This window comes from Megascapheus bottae, chromosome 10 (genome assembly GCF_031878675.1).
Source record: "Megascapheus bottae isolate mThoBot1 chromosome 10, mThoBot2.hap1, whole genome shotgun sequence".
In the NCBI taxonomy this organism is placed as follows: Eukaryota; Metazoa; Chordata; class Mammalia; order Rodentia; family Geomyidae; genus Megascapheus; species Megascapheus bottae.
Window position 1 is genome coordinate 40,383,368 of NC_143518.1, and position 22,897 is coordinate 40,406,264.

At 42.9% G+C, this 22,897-nt stretch overlaps 3 protein-coding genes across 3 annotated transcripts; 2 read left to right on the forward strand and 1 right to left on the reverse strand.

Moving 5' to 3' along the window:
• Positions 1 to 318: 318 nt before the first annotated feature.
• On the reverse strand, positions 319 to 627 carry LOC150058243 (late cornified envelope protein 3B-like). The gene has a single exon (XM_090339891.1). It carries the CDS (start codon positions 625 to 627, stop codon positions 319 to 321), a length of 309 nt encoding a protein of 102 aa, XP_090196017.1.
• An 11,248-nt stretch (positions 628 to 11,875) lies between these two features.
• On the forward strand, positions 11,876 to 12,184 carry LOC150058244 (late cornified envelope protein 3B-like). The gene has a single exon (XM_090339893.1). The coding sequence runs from the start codon at positions 11,876 to 11,878 to the stop codon at positions 12,182 to 12,184; it is 309 nt and encodes a 102-aa protein (XP_090196019.1).
• Positions 12,185 to 18,308: 6,124 nt separating this feature from the next.
• Positions 18,309 to 18,617, forward strand: LOC150058245 (late cornified envelope protein 3B-like). Its single transcript, XM_090339894.1, has one exon. The coding sequence runs from the start codon at positions 18,309 to 18,311 to the stop codon at positions 18,615 to 18,617; it is 309 nt and encodes a 102-aa protein (XP_090196020.1).
• Positions 18,618 to 22,897: the final 4,280 nt, after the last annotated feature.

Consider the following 22,897-nt stretch of genomic DNA (forward strand, 5'->3'; position numbering starts at 1 on the left):
CAAAGACATTAATTTCCCATTCCAGGCTAGGGTCATTCCTGGTACTGGACATACTTGGCCTTTTATTGCTGAATCAAGGGATGACTAAGATACAAGTAGTTTTGAGAACAATTTTATTTCTATCCATAGGGATACGCAGGAGATATTGTTACATTTCTACAATGCACATGAGCAGAGCCTCCTTCTGAGGACAATTCTTCCTTATGAACGAATCTGTCTAAGAAAGACAAAGTAAGATATCTAAGTAAGGATGGATCCAGATGTGGCTTTCCTTGGCTCCTGACATTCTTCTTTCCTCTGAACCTGCTGGTCTCTGCATCAGCAGCAGCCTCCAGAGCCCTGGCCACAGCCAGAGCCCCCGGACTGCTGACCACAGCCACGCTCACAGGAACTGGAGCTTCCTCGCCTGCAGCCATGGCGGGACCTGCGCCTCCTGTGGTGACTCAGGCAGCAGCCCCCCTCAGAGGAGCTGAGCCCACTGCATCCCCCAGAGCTTGTAGCACAACAGGAGGAGGCTGCAGGCAGACATCCTGCCTGGCTCTTTGGGGGGCACTTGGGTGAGGGGCACTTGGGTGGTGGGCACTTGGGAGGGGCCTGGGCCTGCTGCTGGTTCTGTTGGCAGGACATCTTGGCAGGAATTTGACCTGGAACAAAATAATGGAAACATTTGCACATAGAAACTCCAAGGCAATTTCTTCTTGGTTTTTCCAACACCCCTCCCGCACAACACATACACCAAACTGCTTTCTAAGATTTGAATGAGAGAAACGTAAACATGGAAGGGATGCGTACACTTATATTAAAGCATCTTCAAGGATGCAAGACAGGTTAAAGTACATCCCCAATAATATGCTCAAAAGAAGACTGAGGGGAATCCGTGATCCCATGATGTGTATAGTTCACATCTTCCTGACTGACGCTGCTGAGACTTCTCCCCTCACCACCATTTCCCTGGTGGTACCCATGATAGCCCTCTTCCTGAGAGTCTACTCTAGATCCAGGATTGTCACATACACTCGGCTAAGCACCTGTTCCCAGCTGAGCACTCACCTGATGTTCGAGAGACAGGAGAAGGCTGTTTCTGAGGAGGTTGTAGATGCAGAGCCCATGACAGGAGCCCTTTTATTCTGCTCAGAGTTGATGATGTGTCACTTGAGCATGCTGCTGCTTTCCTAACCAGGGAGGTGACAGGACCGGACGCTTACCAGCAACCTTGGGCACATGGTTTGCTTGTTCATAGGTGGAACCAGGATGTCCTTGTGACTGTCAAATACTTCCTCTAGTTTTCCCCAAACATGCTGTCCAATTCCCTCACGAGTATGAATGAATGTCCACTCATTCACAGGTTCTGTCCATTTCACTTCATTCAACTGCAACAATATGATACTGCAAATGACATATCTCTTTTATTGAGTAGAGATGGTGCTTAAATGGACCATAAATGCAAAAAAACCCCATATATTTTATTTGACTTGATAAACACTTGAAGTGTTTTTGTCTCAAAACTAACATCCCATCCTAAAACCCAGGCCAAAATGGATTCATTGCTGAATTCTACCAGACCATTAATGAAGACCTAAAAGAGCTTAAAACAAATTATTGCATAAATGAGAAGGGTAAGGTATACTACCAAACCCACTCTACAAAGCCAGTATTACCCTGCTACCATGAAACATAACAACAAAAATTACAGATCAATTTTTTATAAATATATTCACAAATATCTTCAATAAAATGCTGGCAGATTCTGCAACACATTAGAAAGATCCTACACCAAGAGCTAGTTGATTTCATTCCAGTAATGCAAGGATGGTTCAATATACACACTCCACTGATAATAATTTGTCATGATGTATAAAGAACACAAAAACTGAACATGAAAAAGAATAAATAATCCAATAAATAAATATCAAGTGAACACATTTCTCAAAGAAGTACAAATGACTAATAGCTACATGAAGAAATGCTTGGTATCTTTAGCCTCACCACAGTCAGAAAACAATAAAATGAAAAGCAAATGCTAGTGAGAATGTAGAAAAAAAGGAACACATATGCACGTTGGTGGGAAGGGAAATTAGTGAAGCCTCTGTGGAAATCAGCATGGAGCTTTCTCAAGAAACTTAACTACCATGTGATCCAACTATACTCCCCAAGGTGTCTATTCAAAGGAATCAAAGCCATCATACAGCAAAATTACCTGCACACCTATGTTTATAACAGCAGGGTTCAGAAATGGCCAAGTTTTAGAATCAGCTTAGGTATCTACCAATATATGAATGGGTCAATAAAATGTGATTATATATATATATACATATATATACACACACACACATATACACAGTATAGTATTTATTATTCAGCCAAAAACAAGATTATCTCATTTGCAAGAACACTGGAGATCATATTAAGTAAAGTAAGTCATAAAGATAAATGTCATATGCATCCTTTCATAGGAAGAATTTAAGGTTTTAGAAAAGAGGAGCTATTCAAGTATAACAGAGACTAACTAAAGGTATGTGGAAACTAGCAGAAGGTGGGAGGGAAACAGAGAGGACAATTGACGGTGAATATGATCATCTCCAATTTCCATACATGTAGGAAAATGTCATAAGGAAAACCCATTATTATGTAGAGCTGTTATATGCCAAGAAAAATGTAGTAGGTAAGAACATAAATCCTACAGACTGAGTATAGCCCATCAATTGCACTACCTCGTGTATACACAAAATTACTACCACATTTATTTATGATTTTTTTAAATCCTTTATCAATGATAAGTCACCTTTCAGCTAAATTCCCCCTCTAGCTATCCCAGCCTTGACGAATCATGTCCTTCTCTGACCTAAGCCTGAAACTCAGAAACACATAGGGAGTGACATAGTGACACATCACTTCTCAGGTTGGGTTTTTAACTCTCATGTCTGTGGTCTATGGTATTCTCCTAGGTTCTAGCCTCTTCTTAAATAACTCTATCTTGGAACCTCTGTAACCTGAAGAAACAAAGCCGGAATCACTGTCTCTCCAGCCAGTTCTCTTAAGAAACATATTATCTGGTGCCTAATGTGTATCACACTCCATTTTGGGGCATCAGCTTTGTCTGTCCCCTCCCCTCTTCAGGGACAGCTCCACACCCGTATAATTAGTTCCCTCCATGTTCCCAGGACTAAGGGTGGGTAATTCTTCCCATTATCCACTGTTTCCTACTGTATGCCTAATGTCAATTCTGACGAGCCATTGGCCTCTTCTTGACCACTCCCATGTGATACCGAATGACAGCATCCAAACGCATAAGGTGACAAAAGATTGATACCTGATAGCTCTTCCCTGAGCCTGAGGACTCTTCACATGCTTCTCACAGCTCTCAACATCCTGAATCATAGTGATTTACTATCTGCCCTGCTGCACAGTGAGCTCAACCAGCACCATATGGGAATGGTTTAGGATTAGATGTGTTTACTACATCATGAGTTATGTGCTTAGTACAATGTCTAATGTGCAGTATTAATTTGTTTATGAAAAATAAGAAAATGATAAAGAAAAAAACTGTAGTTTAAAAAGTAAGGGAAGCAATGAGTGCCAAAGGGGAACTATTAGAGTTGTAGAGAGGGAAGTGGGATAATGAGAAATAATCAAAGCATTTGGGGTTTTTTGTTGTTTTAGCTTTTTATTAAAATGTTTAGGATACAGATTGACTTTCTTTTGTAAATGACTGTTTTACTTTTGCTGAAACAGGACATACGCACACTCTGATAAACACAATGAAGAATCTCAATGAGAGTTCCTGTAAAAGACTCGGACCCTCTGTGGAGTCAAGCTCCTCATAGCAGCTTCTTTATGAAGAGGATCTGTGGGCAAGAAACACACTGCTGCCACTCGGCTTCTCACAACCTCTTTCTCCAGCGGCTAAAATAAACCACTTTCACAAAGAGCTGCCTTACGTAGAGCCCAGTTTTCTAGTTTACTACAAAGGGATGATCAGGGAGAAAGGGAGAAAAAAAACCAACACTGAAGCCACCATACTTCTCATGTCTCTGGATCGAGACATAAGGACAACCTTGAGCCAAAGGAAATAAAAAGTGTGCAAGTTGCAACTAGTTCATTCACTGACAGATGTGTTCACTTATGGCTTTAATAAACCCTTTCCAACCTGACAATTCTGTCTTAATCCAGCTATGCCTACTGTAAACACTGTAAGTACATGCATTTCCCAGACCTACCTCATTGAGCCTCCGCCTTCAGTCCCTGGCCGTGGAGCAGATGCTTTCTTAACTCATCAGTGCACTAGAGTAAGAACAAGGACTCCAACTGAACCATGACTCTCTCTCACCCTGGAGTATGGCTTCCTCTTCCCTACCCTATCACTGGGGAGAGGAATCCACTAAGTTGAATTTAATCCTAGCAAAGAGGCATCATAATTTCCAACTTTGAAAAAACCTACCTCTAATCTTGTATTAAGCAGGGGAAAATGAGAAAAGATATTCTCCCATGTTAACACCATTTCCTAATTTTTCATCTTTTACTACAAGTAGAATATAAATTAGGATCACAAAAATCCAATTTCACATGTGTCACTGAGAAAATGGAATGCTATAAAAATGCTTGTGATGCACATGGGGCCGCTCTCTCACACTGGGTGCTCCTGACATCAGGGAGGTGCCTCCAGAGGCTCCACAAGTCCCAGCTGATTTCTGCAATGGAGAAAGGCAATTTCATACCAAAAAAAAATTGTTTTTAAGCCACAGATGTCAACCACTACTTTAAAACACCAACAAAATAGGTAAATCAGTAAAGAGAAAAGAACAACTCTAGAGAAACCAAGTGGAAACTTTAAAAGTCAATGAGAAAGTCTTTCCTAGGTTCACACAAGGGCTACAATATCAGATGACTGAAGTCCTCAACTCAGAAATGAGCCCTTAAAAACTGTGCTCCCCTATCCAGAACATTCCCACTATAATTTGTACAAGATAAGTGATACACTTATACAGGAGAAATGTTCTCAACTCTTTTTACTTGTTATAACTAGAAATGAAAAAAGTGCTATGAAGAGAAATGAAAATGTCACAACAGTGTGAAAGCAAAGACTAGCTGAAGCTTGCAACTTTATAAGAAAAGAATACCAATAAATGACCCTATAATTCATTTCTCCACAGTGAACAATCTACTACCCACTCCATGACGAGGGATCGTCCCAGCTTACCACAGTGGAACCTGCCACAAGTGCAGGGTTCTGCCCCTTCCCTAGTTCTCTGTACACAAGTGGATGCCAACGCTAACTAGGCAGGGGCAGGGGAGCTTCTCTACCAACCTACTATCTCTGCCCCAGCCTATTTAGCTCTGGCCTCCAACGTGCATGTGTTCATAATTTTACCAAGTATCTAAATGCCATTCACTAGTTTAAAAAAAGAAAGGAATAGAAAACTCTGGACCAAGTAAATTTTGAACAGTTAGGAGGGATACCAAAGCATTTGTATGGAAAAGCTATAATGAAATGCATTATTTTATACAATTAGTGTAGACTAATTTTACAAAAAGAGAAAGGGAAGAAGAGAGGGAGGAAAATAAGTCCATCCCAGATATCTATGAACAAGAGACATGGAACCTAATGACCAGGTTTAGATTGGACTTTCTGTGGACCATAACTCTCTATAATACCTGCATCTTTCTCAAGACAATCAGAGAGGCATTCTGAGTGTCAATCATCAGTTACTTAAAATGTCCTCTCTCCCAGTCCCAGGCAAAGGTCCTGAGGCCTCTCAGAATCATGAACAGGTAAGAGTTAAAAAGAAAGGCAGGAGTTGAAACTAGGGAAGGCAGCCAGCTCCTGACTGGCCAGAGATTGGTACTACCTGCCAAAGAATTTTGTATGGTCCCTAGACTCCAGAAGTTAAAAAACAGAAGTAATCCTATAGCCTAACTTCCATTTTCTCTTCTACCTCATGTCACCGACTTGATTGTATATTTTAGAATCCATTGAAGAGATATTAAAAATTCTAGACTTTACTTGAGGCCCTATCAGTCAGTCTCTGGAGGCAGAGCTCAAAGTGTGCAGACTTTCATTGGATGATTCTCTGAGTTCAACCCAAGTTAAAGACGTCAGTTATGGAGAGTTCTCTACTCTCCCCCGGGAATTTTACATTCTCTCTCATCTTAATGCCTGCTTCCAGGCAAAGCTAACAAAATTTCCTTCAGTTCTCCCAACCCTGCCCTGTGTCTTCAACTTCTTGGAGATCTCACTTACGCAGCATCATCCCTGCCTACCACTGACCTCCTGCACTGCCCTTGATTCCAGCTGAAAACAAAACACAGCAGGGAATTTAATTTCAGGCCCTGGAAACTGATAGGTTTGAAAATGATCTGGAGTTTAGACCCACCATACATTACAAGGTTATTAAATGAAGGTTTTCACTATATTTATCACACACAAAAAATAGTCTAGCGAATGATGATTAAAGCCAGGAAATATTTTTGTTCTCCAAATTAAAAATATTATGAGTTTATCAACAAGATGTGGTATTTATACCCAATGGAATTCTATGCTGCTCTCAGAAGAATGACATTGCTCCATTTGTAAGGAAATGGAAAGACGGAAAAAATCACATTAAGTGAAGTAAGCCAGACTCAAAGGAACATAGGCTCAATGGTTTCCCTCATTTGTCATAATCAGTAGAAACCTCGGGCAGAGATTTAAACTAGAACAAAACCTAGATACATCAGGCCATATAGAATGATGCTAAATGAAAGAACCTCCAGGATATAGAAACAAAAGCTATATGACGAGTGATTGTTGTCCTTAATGTACTATGTTATCTCTCATCTCTTTTGCTGTCCCTTGGTTATCTCATATGGTTACAGTGTTTCACCTGGTTATCTGATATTTTGTATATATGCGTACTTGGTTATTTGAAGTCGGATAGGGAAGGGAAGAAAACAAGATAAGGGGCGGGGGTGAGGGAAGGGAAATGGGGACCAAGACATGAGAAAGGGTATCAATGTATGTGAAGTAATGCACCTTCTATCTGGTAAATATAATATAATCCTATTATTTACAATAAAAATATATTAAAAAATACTGTATCATACAGTCAGGATGGACAGACACAATCAGATGAGTTTGTTCTTTAATTACAATTTTACTATTATAATTAAGGTATTATACAGAGGGGTTACTGTTTTGTAAGTCCATTAATGAGTACATTTCTTTTTTGCACAATGTCACCTCTTCCTTTACAAGTCAGGAAGTAATTTTTAGTAAATGAAGTTTGGGAAACACAACACATTTTATGAAACTGGATATTGAGTTATTTACTATCTGACTGTAAAAAGGGAGAAGGAATCAAGAAGGATACTTTCTACAAGTCTCACCAGAATCTTCTAACAAGTATATCGAACACTCAGTTCTCCCCATTCTTTGTGTTCTGCTACACTACACTAGCTCTCCTTTGTTAAAGCTTCAAATGTATTCCAAAACTTTATAGCCATTTGTAGTGATACAGAGATCATGTGCAAATGAATATAAGTCAAGATGAGAACCTTATCTTCAATAAACTAACAAAAAGCTGGAAGTAGAGGTGTGGCTCTTTTTTAAATAAAATTTTGTTTGATGGAGTGTTCATGGAGCAGATGATAAACTAGGAACAAATGTTTCAAGTACAAAGACAAGTTGAGAATGAATGTCCAGAAATCTATTTCTTCACAAAAGCACCAACAAAATACATGGAATATGTGAGGCTTGGACTCTGGACCTGGACCCTGTCCCTGAACTGAGCTCTTCAGCTCAAGGCTACTGCCGTACCCCTTGAGCCACAGTGCCCCTTCCAGTTTTCTAGTGGTTACTTGGAGATAAAAGTCTCACCACTTTAGTGCTTGGGCTGGCTTTGAACCACGATCCTCAAATCTCAGCCTCCCGAGTAGCTAGGATTACAAGAGTGAGCCACCATGCCCAGCTCAAGAGAAATTATTTTAAAAATCAATTTACCAATTGAAATTTACTATGGAAATTTTACCAAAGGCATGTAAAAATTCTTTTACAGGTAGGTAATTTTATGGTAGGTTATTCAGTTTCAACAATTTTTTAAAGGCAGTGTCCACACCTTTTCCCTCCCTTCTTATCTAAGCATTACTCAGCTAAGTAGAGAGTCTTGAGTTGACAAATAGCCCTGATCAGTTGGAAAGAAGAGTCACCATTGGCTTGTAACATATGATCTAAGCAAAATGTCACCAAGGAGGTTAACCTGAAAAGCTTCATGCCTATCTCTATAACACCGGGAGAATTCAGAGGCCCTTGGTTCACCCATACACACCAGTCCACACTTCTTCTGTCTCTGGATCCCAAGATACCTATAGTCTATGAGATGCAACCTCTGGCACTGGTGACTCTGTGACTCATCCTAGCACGACCACGGGAGGACAGCAGCTCCTCCAGGATTCAAAACTAGAAACACTAACTGTTGAACTATGGTAGCCAGACAGTCAGGAATGAAGTAAAGGAAAATTCAACAGAAGATGCCTTGCATTTCAGGATGGACAGAAAACTCTCCACGTATCACTTCTGAGTGCTGTCATTTGGAATTTACCAAAGTGCACGAGGGTGAATTTTCAAGTATTGCCCTTACTGATTCAAGATTTTACCTATTTGGCTTAAAATGGCTCCTTCCTTCTGGGGAATTACAAAATGTTAAAACAAACAAACAAAAAAAGCTCAGGGGCTGGGAATATAGCCTAGTGGTAGAGTGCTTACCTCACATGCACGAAGACCTGGGTTCAATTCCTCAGTACCACATACACAGAAAAGGCCAAAATTGGTGCTGTGGCTCAAGGGCTAGAGCTCTAGCCTTGAGAAAGCCCCAGGACAGGCTCAGGCCCTGAGCTCATGGCCCAAGACTGGCAAAAAATAAAAACAAAACAAAAAACCCCAAAGGCTTAATTGTACAGTGGGTCCTAAAACTCAGATTTTTCTCAGAGAAGATTTACAGAGCTAGGAGCTCCCACCCTGGAGCTCCCAGGGTCCTCTCAGTGTCTGAACTCCGTGCCAGGCTGTAAGTGCTCCCTACTCCAAAATACACTCCCAGCGCTTTCCGTGGTGCCCAACCCATGTGCTACAAAACATTTTCTGAATTAAAAGCTATAGAAATAAATGACAGTAGAAAACTAGAGCGTCCCTTAGCACATATAGACTATTATAATAGCATACCAATCATTTTCTGGCTTCATAGCAACTGAAATCTATAGCTTACAGTTCTGGAGGCTGAAAGGCTGAGCTTAGGATATAGCATGGTCAAGTCCCAGTGAGGGGCTCTTTCCAAGCCCTATTCCTGCAAAATTCCTTTTGTATCCTCACATGACACTGAGGCCTAGAAGGCTGTCTGGTACCTCTTTTATAAAGAACCAATAATCGTTCATGAGGGCCCCGTTTTCATGGCCCAACCACTTTACAAAGACTTAGCATCCTAATACCACCAGAGTAGAGGCTAGAGTTTTACACATGACTTTGAGGGGATATAAGCACTTATTTCATAACAGAAACTCGGGCCAAATACTAAGCCTGGGGAAAACAGTACATGGTTTCTCACACCAACATCTTATACTAGAGACCAGCCAGACTTTGCATGAGGCCCAGAGCTCCCTGAAAGTGGTAGCTGCCTTAGGCTATGTCCACTTCCTATCCTGCATTTTCCCCAAGCCTGGAACACTGGAAAAGCTGGAAATATTTTCCATAGTATACGTTTGTTTTCCACACCTTGCTATGCAGCATATCAGAAAGACATTCTCATTATCCATACTTGTAAAGTCCTTCCTCTGCGCCACATCCAGTTGGAGCAACAACAAACAATGTTAAAGTGGCCACTGAGTCGGAAAGGAAATTGAGGGGTAAGGTCCTTCCTCCTACCTTACCATTTGCCATTTACCATCCTGAACTACTATTTTCTCAACCCTTAGAGATGTTCCATGCATCTCTAAGGAAAGAAATAACAAAGTCTGTATGATTCAAGGAGAAACCCAGAAAAATAAAATGAGAGAGAGAGAGAGAGAGAGAGAGAGAGAGAGAGAGAGAGAGAGAGAGACTGATCCCCTTATATAAGATTTCATTCTCTAAACCAACTAACCAAATCATATAGGCTTTGATAGTCACAGAAGAATAAGAAACACCAACTGTAAAAGTATTTCATTTGAGCTGTCTTATAAATAATACTATATTTTCTCATAGCATAAAAATAAAAGGTTATTGCTCTGCATAGATATAAATACACCCCAAACAAATACCAACATTAGAATAAGTATGTTAATAAAAACATCATAGTTTAGAGCTTACAAAGGTTTAGCATCCTAATACTATGTTTTGATTATGTTCTTGGCAGTTATTTTTTCTGTAAAAATACAGGTTACAAATGGCAACTTTGAGTGAGAAAAACTGATAGCTATGTGAACAGATCTCAACTGTATACACAAACTTTATCTTTTGTTGCCTTTGCTAAGTTATTCAACTCTTCAAATATCAACTCAATTCTATCTCACTGTTCTTGGGAGCCCCAAATTGTATATCTTGGTGCCAACAAATCTTCTTTGGGGCTCCAAATCACCTCATCCCAGGAGGTCATGAAGAAATGTACTGGTTATATCTTCTTATGCCACAATATATTACATTGGGTTGCACGGAGAGGGAAATACATGACCTCAAGCTTGCAGACATTGCACACCGTTGTAGTACAGGATTTAGTATGTGATCTTTGTCTCTGTATTTACATCTCAATACATATTTACATGTTAGCATATCCATCTCTTTCCTGGCAGATCAAGAGCTACCCAAGAAGAGAATCATGCGTGGTTGCTTCCTAGCCAAGTCTTTGGGCTGAACCTGGGTTAAGAAATACGAGATGAGTAAATACTGGACAAGAGGTTGAATGGGAACCCTCGGCAGGCCTAGGTGAGATGAAGGCTGAGAGGCATCAGAACTTCCTGGTTTCCTTTTGTTAGACATCAGAGTGAGGGCACAGGAGGAGGATGATAGCTGATCGTCACCGGGTCCTAGCTGTCACCGCCCTGGTGATGAAAGCAGACAGGATGCTCAGGTTGTGCATCACAAACCCTGCACAGGATAAAAGGGCTCCTGCTCTGCACTCTTCATTCACAGCCTCCTCGACGACAGCCTTCTGTCCATCTCCTGACTCTTCTGTAAGTGGTAAGAGTATGGCAAATGCTAAATCGTCCTCTGGACACATGTATGAGAGAGAAGTCCATACTTCAATGGGAAAGAGGGAAAGGAAGTGGAAATAGCATGAAGAAGAGTTTTCAGGGAATCTGAGAAGGGTGAAGATAGAGTTTTAAAAATCTGTGGGGGGCCGGAAGTTTGGCCTAGTGGTAGAGTGCTTGCCTCGCATGCACAAAGACCCAGGTTCGATTCCTCGGTACCACATACACAGAAAAAAAGCTGGAAGTGGTGCTGAGGCTCAAGTGGTAGAGCTCTAGGCTTCAGAAAGTCCAAGGACAGTGCTCAGGCCCTGAGATCAAGCCCAGGACTGGCAAAAAAAAAATTCTGTGGGACTCTGTGCGTTCAGAGTCCTGTCCATCTCTTCTTAAGAAATGGCCACATGCCTGAGAAATTCTCCAGGATTCATTCTCTGATGTAGACTTGCTTCAAAGTTTTGTAGAGGCAGAGGACCTGGGACCAGGTTAGAAACATTAGCACTCTCTTCTGGATGCAAAGATCTGCAATCTTGCAGATCCATTTCTATTTTTCTTTCTAAAGATCACAGCTCAGGAAGCAGCCAGTCTTGGGAGCAAAGGCTTTATAGAACCCTTCTCAGAGAATACACTGGCCTAAGGCGCTTGCATTAACCTGTTTTCCTTGATCTTTCCAGGCTCACAGACTCCCACCAACATGTCCTGCCAACAGAACCAGCAGCAGCCCCAGGCCCCTCTCAAGTGCCCACCACCCAAGTGCCCCTCACCCAAGTGCCCCCCAAAGAGCCAGGCAGGATGTCTGCCTGCAGCCTCCTCCTGCTGTGCTACAAGCTCTGGGGGATGCAGTGGGCTCAGCTCCTCTGAGGGGGGCTGCTGCCTGAGTCACCACAGGAGGCGCAGGTCCCACCATGGCTGCAGGCGAGGAAGCTCCAGCTCCTGTGAGCGTGGCTGTGGTCAGCAGTCCGGGGGCTCTGGCTGTGGCCAGGGCTCTGGAGGCTGCTGCTGATGCAGAGACCAGCAGGTTCAGAGGAAAGAAGAATGTCAGGAGCCAAGGAAAGCCACATCCGGATTCATCCTTTCCCAGCACTCTACTCTGGTGTCACAGGCTGCACTGGGTGCCCTGGCTAACATTCAAGATCTCATGATTCTCCATCCCTGCTCCAAGTGAGGCCTGCGCATACTCTGTTGGTCCCTGTGCCTGACCTCAGCAAAAATAAACCTCTGTATTCTCACCACTGGAACTCACTTGTCATTTATCACTCTATCCCTTACATCTGGATGCCAGCATGCTCACTTTCCACCATCCTCATTTCCTTGGCCAGGATAACCCAGCTTTGAGAACAGCCCCTTAGCTACACAGACACCGCCCCCCCCCACGCACACAGAGGTACAAATCATGGATCTTATTTCCTACCCCCTCTTGGAAGGGTTACCTTCGTTTTATACTGAAAAGGGGCAGAGAGAAGGATGGAGGATGCAGGCTGATGATTTGACACCCTGCAACTTGAGTTGGAAAGACTGCTTTCCTGTAAAACATGAGAGGACATGGACACCAGCTGGAAATTCTGTGATATGGGACTTATTTAACAAGCTGTTTCCTTAATTAAGGAAGAAGGACTGAGGAAGCGAATAAAAATTAGGCAGAAGAGAAGCCTAAGTTAAAAAATATTTTTGTTAAAAAAAGGGAGGTTAGAGGTGAAACTCAGTAGTATAGTTCTTCTCTGGTACATGTGAAGTGAGGTCCTGAGCTCAAACTGCAATCTGCAACCCAAATCATGAAGAAATGGGAAGGGAAGGATAAGGGAAGGGAAGGGAAGGGGAGGGGAGGGGAGGGGGGAGGGGAGGGCAGGGAAGGCAAGGGAAGGGGAGGGAAGGGAAGGCAAGGGAAGGGGAGGGAAGGGAAGGAGGGAGGGGAGGGGAGGGAAGGGAAGGGAAGGGAAGGGAAGGGGAGAGGGGAGGGGAGGGAAGGGAAGGGGAGGAGAGGGGGAGGGAAGGGAAGGAAAGGGGGGAGGGGAGGAAGGGAAGGGGAGGGGAGGGGAGGGAAGGGAAGGGAGGGGGAGGGGAGGGGAGGGAAGGGAAGGGGAGGAGGGAGGGGAGGGAAGGGAAGGGGAGGAGGGAGGGGAGGGAAGGGAAGGGGAGGAGGGAGGGGAGGGAAGGGGAGGGAAGGGAAGGGGAAGGAGAGGGGGAGGGGAGGGGAGGGAAGGGGAGGGAAGGAGGGAGAAAAAAGATGAAAATCTGAATGAAGAAGGTACTCGGTTACTCTCTGCAGTTCCAGGGAGAAAAATAAAAACATAGAGAATTGTTAAAGATCATGGGATCTTAGTAGAAATATTAAGCCATTGCAACGTGCTGGCTCTAGTTCTTATTAATGCAACTGTATTGTATGTTCCTTTTCTGTATTAGCTTTTCAGTCAGACTCATCTGGTCCACTCCTCTCTTGCCCAGAAATCCAGCGTTCTTCCTCAGATTACTGGCAGGTTCTTTTCTGTCCAGGAAGGTTCCTTCAGTGACTCAACTTCCCCTGAATCCTCCCTTCCACCTATTTCCATGTACAGTTCAATGTCCAGGTTTCTCTCTAGCACAACAGACCCAAGAGCAACAGCTCATCATATCTAAATGTCTAATTTTTCTAAAGGAACATGCAAAAAAAGGGAGGGAGGTGGAAAGCAGCTGACATTCAAAGAACTACAGACATTTTTGACTGACAACTTCTTTTTTTTTAAGGTTTAGAGTTGATTTGATAGTATGTTTTTGCATTTTTTATTGTAATTAGTAAAAGGGTTACATGATATTTGCCAGCTAGAAGGTGCATTAATTCACATACATTGATACCCTTGCACATGTCTTGGTCCCCATTTCCCTCCCCCCCACACCCCTCACCCATCTTGGTTTTCCCCCCTTCCCTATCAAATTTCAAATAACCAAATACAAATAAATTCAATATATCAGATAACAAAGTGAGATACTATAATAATATGAGATAACCAAGGGACTTGACTGGCAACTTCTATGGAAGCATTTATCAATGGAGATCACAATTCTGATTCTGTACAGTTATTCAGCTAATTACTCTAGGTCAGGCTATAGGCTACCCTCAACTCTGAATTCTGCAGCCAGGCATAGGATCTGGCCTTTGCCTCGTAGAAGACTCAGCCAGTACCACGACTTCTTGGTCCCCTATTGTCTATGTGCCTTTTTCTGTGTCCAGGAAAATGACAAAGGCCCAGAGCTGGGAAGAGAATGTGTAGTGGTGCCACTCTCTCCTAGCACCCACTCCACTATGTTTCATACACTGGGAACCCTGTGGGGCACCTTCATCCATCTATGCCTCAAAGTTAACTGTCTCTGACTTCTGTGGAACTGTGGATACGAACCTGAGCCGAAAGAATTCAGGAAACAAAGCCAGGGCTCCGGAGGAGCAGAGGATAGAAGATCAGAGGCAACAGGCAGACAGCGGGGTGAATGGTCACCAACATTCATGTTTTAGGGCTTCATGACTAAAGGTCCAGGTCCCTAGCATATCACCTTCATCTTCCTGTGCATGATCAGAAAGATCTGTTCTTCTTATCGGGCATTCTTGAGGAAAAGTTTCCCTTAGCAAGTTCAATCCCTACCATGACTGTATGAACAGAGGGGAAAGCAATGAAGGAAGAGTTCAGCTATCATATGGTGTGGCTCCAAGTCTCACTTTTCCCTGTTGCCTATTATTGGGTTCTTTCTGTTTTGCCCATTTGTTTTCCATCCCACTCTTCAGGTACCTAGAAATAAAACTGGACACACCCCTCCCCTGCCCAAGGATTTGCACTCGGCTGACCTGTTCACTTGTTCACTTGTTCACTCCTCTTCTCCTGAAAATACTGTCTCTTATATTGTACTGAGACATGGGGGAGTAAGAGAAGAAATGATGTTTTAGTTGATTGTACCATGCCCTCCTCTGTTGCTTGCCTGCTCCTTTGGCAAGCATGTATGGGGGTTATCTTATACTGTGCTTACGGTGAGTCCTCCTGACCCTTCTGCAAGGGGCCTTCCAAAGCATGACTCTAGACACAGGATTCCCAGTCAGATCTAGACCACTCTCCAAATACTTCATAACTTCCCTCTGCATTGATACAAGCCTCTTTCTTCCCCTCTCTCTAACAATTACAAGTTATTATCATTAACCATCCCTTCATTAAATTCTGGATAGGAGAGAAAATAGTCCCTCTCCCCTGAAAGAGATAAGGGAGAAACCCTATCACTCATTTCTAGGACACTGAATGACTTCCCTACCTGAAAAATTCTTATCAAAATTCAGTCTTCCAAATATGTAGCTGGAAGAAGTAAGCATAGCTCACCCTGTCATTTCATAGCCAGTTCCATAGGACCTTCCAGTGACTTCTTCTAGGCTTACATCAACAGAAAGAGGTCAGTGGTACCTATTATTTCAGCATCTGGAATTTAGCCAACATCCCAATACCAAAAGAAAATTCTATTTCAATCTGAATCCAACTGCAGCTTTTTTTTCAGACTAGAGAGATTATATATATATATATATACACATATATGTGTGTGTGTGTGTATTTGAAATGCTACAACTTAGTCTAAAGAAGAAAGGAGAATCTATAGGAGAGCCTTATGACACATACCTTCATTAGGATACATAGCTTCAAATTGACATTAAAGATACGTGACATGTTCTGGCTACCTCTTCTTGTTTTCCTTAAGAATGTCTTAGACAATTATCATAGAGTACAATTGTTAGGACACAGGTGGGTCAGACTGAGAAGGAACTGAGAATCTGTACCAGAGGGAAACAAATGCTCATGGCTGATTCATCCTACATTACAGAGAGGGATGCCCAGAAATATACAGCAATAAGCTAAATCCACGATCCTGCACTTCCTGTTCCTATAGTACCAATTAGTGTGACTAAGTCATAAAATCTTCCCAGATTCATCCAGCCAGACCAGCCTCTCTATTTCCTTCCTGTCTTGAGACTATGAGAGGCAAGGTTCTTCAGGATGACACTCATGAGGTTTGAGTCCTGAAGCTCTAGGGGAAGTGAGCAGTCCATTGTCTTACAGCTATGGTCGGCCATCACTGGACAGATGCTCTTATGCGGCACCTACAAAGCACCGGATCTCATGAGTTACAGGATGGGTGTAAGAGACAGGAGCAAAGAGCTCATCAAGTTGGAAGGGAGATCAATGAGTTCACTTTGGGTCTTTCCAAAACAAGGGTGGGTTTGAAAGATAGTCTTTCAGATACCTACTTTGTGTGTCACATAAAAGAGAGGCAAAGACCTCTGCTAAAAGTCACTGAAAGCCACATGTGGAATCTTTAAGACTTGCCCAAATATGTGATTTGTGTTCCTTATTCGACTATTATTCCCTCTTTCTGCTGACTGTGGTGTAGAGTGGAAACCCATGCAGGGGAATAGTTGTATTCCTGTTGCTGTGGGAGCCAAAGAAAGAAAGAAAGAAAAGGTCGGGGGGGAGGTAGAAAGAAAGAAAGAAAGAAAGAAAGAAAGAAAGAAAGAAAGAAAGAAAGAAAGAAAGAAAGAGGGAAGGAGGGAGGGAGGAAGGGAGGAAGGGAGGGAAAAGGACAATTCACCCCCAAAATGTGTCATTTTAAAGCCTACCATTTAATTTAAATATAAATGATATTATAGCTCTAATTGTATATTATAGAAATAATAGCAACTACAGTTATGATGCTGGATGAATTCAGTGATAAATGTATCTCAAGGACTATAAAATGCAATGGGAATATGATTCTGAGTTCATAAAATTATCTTCCATAAACCTTAAAAATGTTCTGGCTTTGTTAACTGTAGTATTCACATTGTCATGTTGAATAAATGGTCTTCAAGACTTTTAACAAGAACCTTCACTAGCCATTTCATTCTTTTTCATAATCAATATCACACATCCCTCCGGCAACTAAATATGGATAAAGTGGCTTTTTCCACATTGTTTGGGTATTACCATTTCAACTGCTGTGGGTTATTTCACAACTTTGTCTGCCCATCGACATAATCCTTCCATAATTTTAGCTCTCCAGGAACCCCATCTACCTCAGACAGGGCCTGAGTCCAATCCCACATCCATTACCTAACAGACTTCATTCTAAGAGGTCAGTGATCTCAAATCAGCCAGCATCCCTCAGAGTGCGGAGCGAACACGCCCTCTAGGAATCTCTAGAGAAATGAGTGTCTTCAGAATCTTTAAGAAGAACATGACAAATCACCTAGTATCAGATATATATGTCTACTTCTCTGTCAGTCCAGTTAAACTTGAGATGTTTAAGGTCAGGAAATGTGTCATATACATTTCTACATTCAAACTTCTGCCAGCAAAAATAGAAGGGAATATCTTCTCTTTTTACTCTTTCTGCTCAGAGCTTGGTCTGAAAGAGTGAAAGGAGAAGAAATGATGTGTCTCCACCATTCATTGGAGAGCAGCGTTCTGGTTCTCTTTCCAAGCATCTCAGTGAGCACATGACAACGATACTGGAGCCCAGGGATGGAGGTGTTTGTCTCCTCCCCGAATGGTGACAGCAGTCACATGTTTAAGCTGTGTATCATGAACCCTGCCTAGGATAAAAGGGCTCCTGACCTGAGCTTTCCATCCACAGCCTCCTCTCCTCCTGCTCTCCAGCATCAGGTAAGTGGACAACATCGGGCCCAGGTTCTCAGCTGGGAGCCTGTAGAGAGGACAGCCAGCATTTCAGTGAGGGAGAGGGAAGCAAAGGTGTTTGACTTGGGATGCAGCAGTAAGAGGGACAGAAGAGGGAAACAGGCAAAAGAGAAGATGTGTGGACTGGATCTGCATTGTCCCCAGTCTTTTCCTGAGATTCACATGTGCTCCAAGCACTCTCCGGGAGTCGTTCTCTGATGTAGACTTGCTTCAAGGTTTTGTAGAGGCAGAGGACCTGGGACCAGGTTAGAAACGTTAGCACTCTCTTCTGGATGCAAAGTAGGCAATCTTGCAGATCCATTTCTATTTTTCTTTCTAAAGATCACAGCTCAGGAAGCAGCCAGTCTTGGGAGCAAAGGCTTTATAGAACCCTTCTCAGAGAATACATTGGCCTAAGGCGCTTGCATTAACCTGTTTTCCTTGATCTTTCCAGGCTCACAGACTCCCACCAACATGTCCTGCCAACAGAACCAGCAGCAGCCCCAGGCCCCTCCCAAGTGCCCACCACCCAAGTGCCCCTCACCCAAGTGCCCCCTAAAGAGCCAGGCAGGATGTCTGCCTGCAGCCTCCTCCTGCTGTGCTACAAGCTCTGGGGGATGCAGTGGGCTCAGCTCCTCTGAGGGGGGCTGCTGCCTGAGTCACCACAGGAGGCGCAGGTCCAGCCATGGCTGCAGGCGAGGAAGCTCCAGCTCCTGTGAGCGTGGCTGTGGTCAGCAGTCCGGGGGCTCTGGCTGTGGCCAGGGTTCTGGGGGCTGCTGCTGACCTGGATTGCAATCGTGAGAAAAATAATGTTAAAGGAAGCCAAGTCAAAGGACTGTCTCCTGCCAGCTGTATTCTTTCGGAATCTCTTTAGCACTGTGATGGTCCTCAAGGGAGTGTTGAGGGCTCTCTGTTGCTCCCTGCCTGTTTTCCTGGTGCTTTCAAGATGTTCACCCTGCTAAGTGCCAGTGTTTGCAATATTTGCCTCTCCAGTGGTCAGCCCCTTGAAAAATAAAGTGTTTTCTGACACCATTTAGCGTGTTTTGGCTTTGTCCTGTGGGTGTTTCCTCACCTCAGCCAGCACTATTTACCCTGTACAGCAGATCCTGTCTCTAGCCCAAAAGAGCAACACTTCTAACTCTTCTGAAAGAACCTACAGGAAGATGTTGCCTTGTGGCAGGAAGAAGATAGATGATTTAGACTGCACAGAAATAAAAGACCTCACTGGGCAGGGTGGCTCACGCCTGTAATCCTAGCTATCCAGGAGGCTGAGATCTGAGGATTTTGGTTCAAATCCAGCCCAGACACTAAAGACCATGAGACTCTTATCTCCAATTAACCACTAGAAAACCGGAAGTGGGGATGTGGCTCTAGGGTTAGGGTGGTAGCCTTGAGCTGAAGAGCTCAGGGACAGCACCCAGGCCCAGAGTCCAAGCCCCACGACAAATAAAAAAAAGAAATAAACAAATAAAGACCTCACTTTTCTTTAATACAGACCAAAGGTAAGTGACCATACTATCAAAATATCAAAAGGTATTCCAAGGGCTCGAAGGAAGAGAGGGATATTAGGGAGCAAAGGAGCTAAAACTGAGATGCTGAGAGACTGAAGAATGAAGGTAAGGCCTCAGTGACTTATCATCTCAATTTCTTCATAAAGTTCTAGAATGCAACGGTGATCATTAAAACTGAATAGTTTATGGATGCATGGAATCCGAATGTTGCCTCTGCTTGTTGTTTTTTGTTTCCCTGAGTGACATCTTGGGATGCTTCTTGGTCTCCAAGACTCAATCCTTTGCTTCTAGCAGACAGTTTCTCCTAGTTCTTCCACTGGAAGAACTAGAGTTGTAGTTGGAACACTGTATCCTCTGGATGGCTTCCATGCATCCCAGGTTTGGTTTGTGAATCTTAGTAAGTATTGTAGGTGATGGGCCACACATATCACTCATTTCTAGGATAGAAATAATACAAATAATTTAATCATTAGGCTTTAGAAACTCTTATATAAATGGAAAAAGTTTATCTTAACACCCAATTTTTTATATCCTGGAGTGTGTGTGTGTGTGTGTGTGTGTGTGTAAGCATGTGTTTTTTGTTGTTTTTGTTTTGTTTTTTGTTTTGTTTTGTTTTGCCAGTCCTGGGCTTGGGCTCAGGGCCTAAGCACTGTCCTTGGACTTTCTCAAGGCTAGCACTCTACCATTTGAGCCACAGAACCACTTCTGGCTTTTTCTATGTATGTGGTACTGAGGAATCAAACCCAGGTCTTTGTGCATGCTGGGCAAACACTCTACCACTAGGCCAAACTCCCCGCCCTGTTCTATTTTTTTTTTAATGATGACTCAACTTTCTTTATGGTTCTTGGCTGCGAAAAAAACCACTTCAAAATATATCACTCTTAGGGTAACAAATAGTGTGGTGTCCCTTTACACACTGGGCCTGCTATACTGTGAATTCCACTACTGTATCCACACCTTCAAAATATCCCACCTGAGCCAGGCGCCCCAGGCTCTGCCTGGCACAGAGGATGTATTAGGGGTATTTTGATGGCCCCTTGGCTTGGGGAAATGTTCCCATCCTGCAGGAGTCGGAAGTTAATGCCTCAGTGACATCTCTTATCTGGCACTCCACATCTCCCTCACTTCACGGCCCAATGGGAATGAGTGCCTGCAACTACTCACCACCCCACCATCTCCACTAGACAGCAAGTTCTGTGGTACATTGTGTGTGCTCTCACCCACCTTGTGGGTAGGATATGAGTCCCTCGTCAGGGCAGCAGGGACCAGCTGAGGGACCAGGCGCTGAGTTCCCGGGTACTTTGAGATCACAGATACTCCTACACACATTCTCCTCCCAGTCATCCACTGGGACCCACACCAACCCCAGTGCAGCAAGAGGAAGAAAGGCGGGCCTGGAATAAAGCCAGTGACCACACAGCACAGGTAAAGGGAGGTGAGCTGTGTCCATATAAAATGTCCTCAGTGTCTACCATTGAGTGTGGGACGGTGACCAGAGCCCTCTAGTGTCTGTCTGAGGCTGTGTTCTTCAGTCCCGCCCTCTTCCTGGTCAGCAAGGAGCTGCCCACATCTGGCTATAGAATTGGCAGCACCCAAGAGTGAGATTAGTCTCATCAGGTATGACATAAGAAACAGATGGAAAAGACCTGTAAAAATATTTATAGTCTGTCTTCCAATACTGATATGACTGCATAGCATCAGTGCTAGTATTACAGAATGCAAATGCAGAAAGTCTTTTCAAACTAAGGCATTGGGAAAAAAAAAAAAAAGACTTGGGGCCAGGAGCCTATGTAGCCTACGGTAGAGTGCTTGCCTACGGTGCACAAATGCCTGGGTTCCATTCCTTGGTACACTGAAAAAAGCCTGAAATGGTGCTGTGGTTCAAGTGGTAGAGCTCTAGCCTTGAGAAAGCCCAATGTTAGTGCTCATGCCCTGAGTTCAAGCCCCAGGACTGGCAAAACAAAAAATATATTTATAAAAATTAAAAAATCTACCACCAGTTTTTGTAAAGGGACTAATGCAATTCACAAAAGAATTGCTAGTTTTCCAAAATATGAAAATGGACACAACTTCTCTCATAAACAAAACAAAAATATTTTAAAAAATCCACCAAGGCGCAATAATCAGGAAAGAAACTCCTTTCACAATAGCCTCAAATAAAATAAAGTACCTAGGAATTAGCTTAACTAAGAATGTAAAGGACCTTTTTGACGAAAACTTTAAAACCCTAAAAAAGGAAATTAAAGCGCAACTAAGGAAATGGAAAAACCTCCCATGCTCCTGGATTGGAAGAATCAACATTGTGAAAATGACAATCTTGCCAAGGGCTATCTACAAATTCAACGCAATACCCATCAATATCCCAATGACATTCTTTAAAGAAATAGAAAAGGCAATTCAAAATTTCATATGGAATAATAAAAGACCCCGTATAGCAAAAACACTTCTTAGCAGAAAGAACAGCACTGGAGGAATTTCAATTCCAAACTTTAGACTCTATTACAGAGCTATAATTCTCAAAACAGCTTGGTACTGGCACAAGAACAGGCCTGAAGACCAATGGAATAGAACTGAGGACCCAGATACTAAACCACAGACCTATGGCCACCTAATCTTTGACAAGGTAGCCAAAAAAATAGAATGGAAGAAAGACAGCCTCTTCAACAAGTTGTGCTGGCAGAACTGGTTAAGCACCTGCAGAAAACTAAAGTTGGATCCTTCTTTGTCACCTTGCACTAGAATTAACTCCAAATGGATCAAAGACCTGGAGGTAAAAGTTGACACACTGAAAACTTTACAGGAAGGAATAAGAGATACATTAGGCCTCCTTGGCACAGGTAGAAACTTTCTTAATAAGGACCAAGAATCACAACAAATCAGAGAAAGGCTGGATAAGTGGGACTGCATTAAACTGCAGAGCTTTTGTATGGCAAAGGACATACCTAGTAAATTAATTAGGAAGCCTACAGAGTGGGAGAAGATCTTCACCAACCAAACAATGGACAAAGGCCTCATATCTAAAATATATCAACATCTCAAAAAATTGAATCACTCCAAAACTAATCTCCAAAGTAACAACCATCCCATTAAAAAATGGGCCAAAGACTTAAAGAGAGTTTCTGAAGAAGAAACAAAAATGGCCTATAGACACATGAAGAAATGCTCAACATCTCTGGTCATAAAAGAAATGCAAATCAAAACAACTCTAAGATTCCACCTCACTCCAGTTAGAATGGCCAGGATCAGGAAAACGAATAATAACAGATGCTGGAGGGGATGTGGCCACGAGGGATCACTACTACACTGTTGGTGGGAGTGCAGACTTGTTCAACCACTATGGAAAGCAGTGTGGCAGTGCCTCAAAAAGGCTAAACATAGAGCTCCCCTATGACCCAGCAATTCCACTACTTGGCATTTACCCAACCATCCAGAAACAAGGACATACTAAATCCACTAGCACAACAATGTTCATTGCAGCACTATTCACCATAGCAAAGATATGGACCCAACCTAGATGTCCCTCAGTTGATGAGTGGATCAACAAGTTGTGGT

Excerpts from the sequence above, each read along its gene's own strand:
- LOC150058243 (XM_090339891.1), bottom strand. The coding sequence starts at position 627 with ATGTCCTGCCAACAGAACCAGCAGCAGGCCCAGGCCCCTCCCAAGTGC.
- LOC150058244 (XM_090339893.1), top strand. The coding sequence starts at position 11,876 with ATGTCCTGCCAACAGAACCAGCAGCAGCCCCAGGCCCCTCTCAAGTGC.
- LOC150058245 (XM_090339894.1), top strand. The coding sequence starts at position 18,309 with ATGTCCTGCCAACAGAACCAGCAGCAGCCCCAGGCCCCTCCCAAGTGC.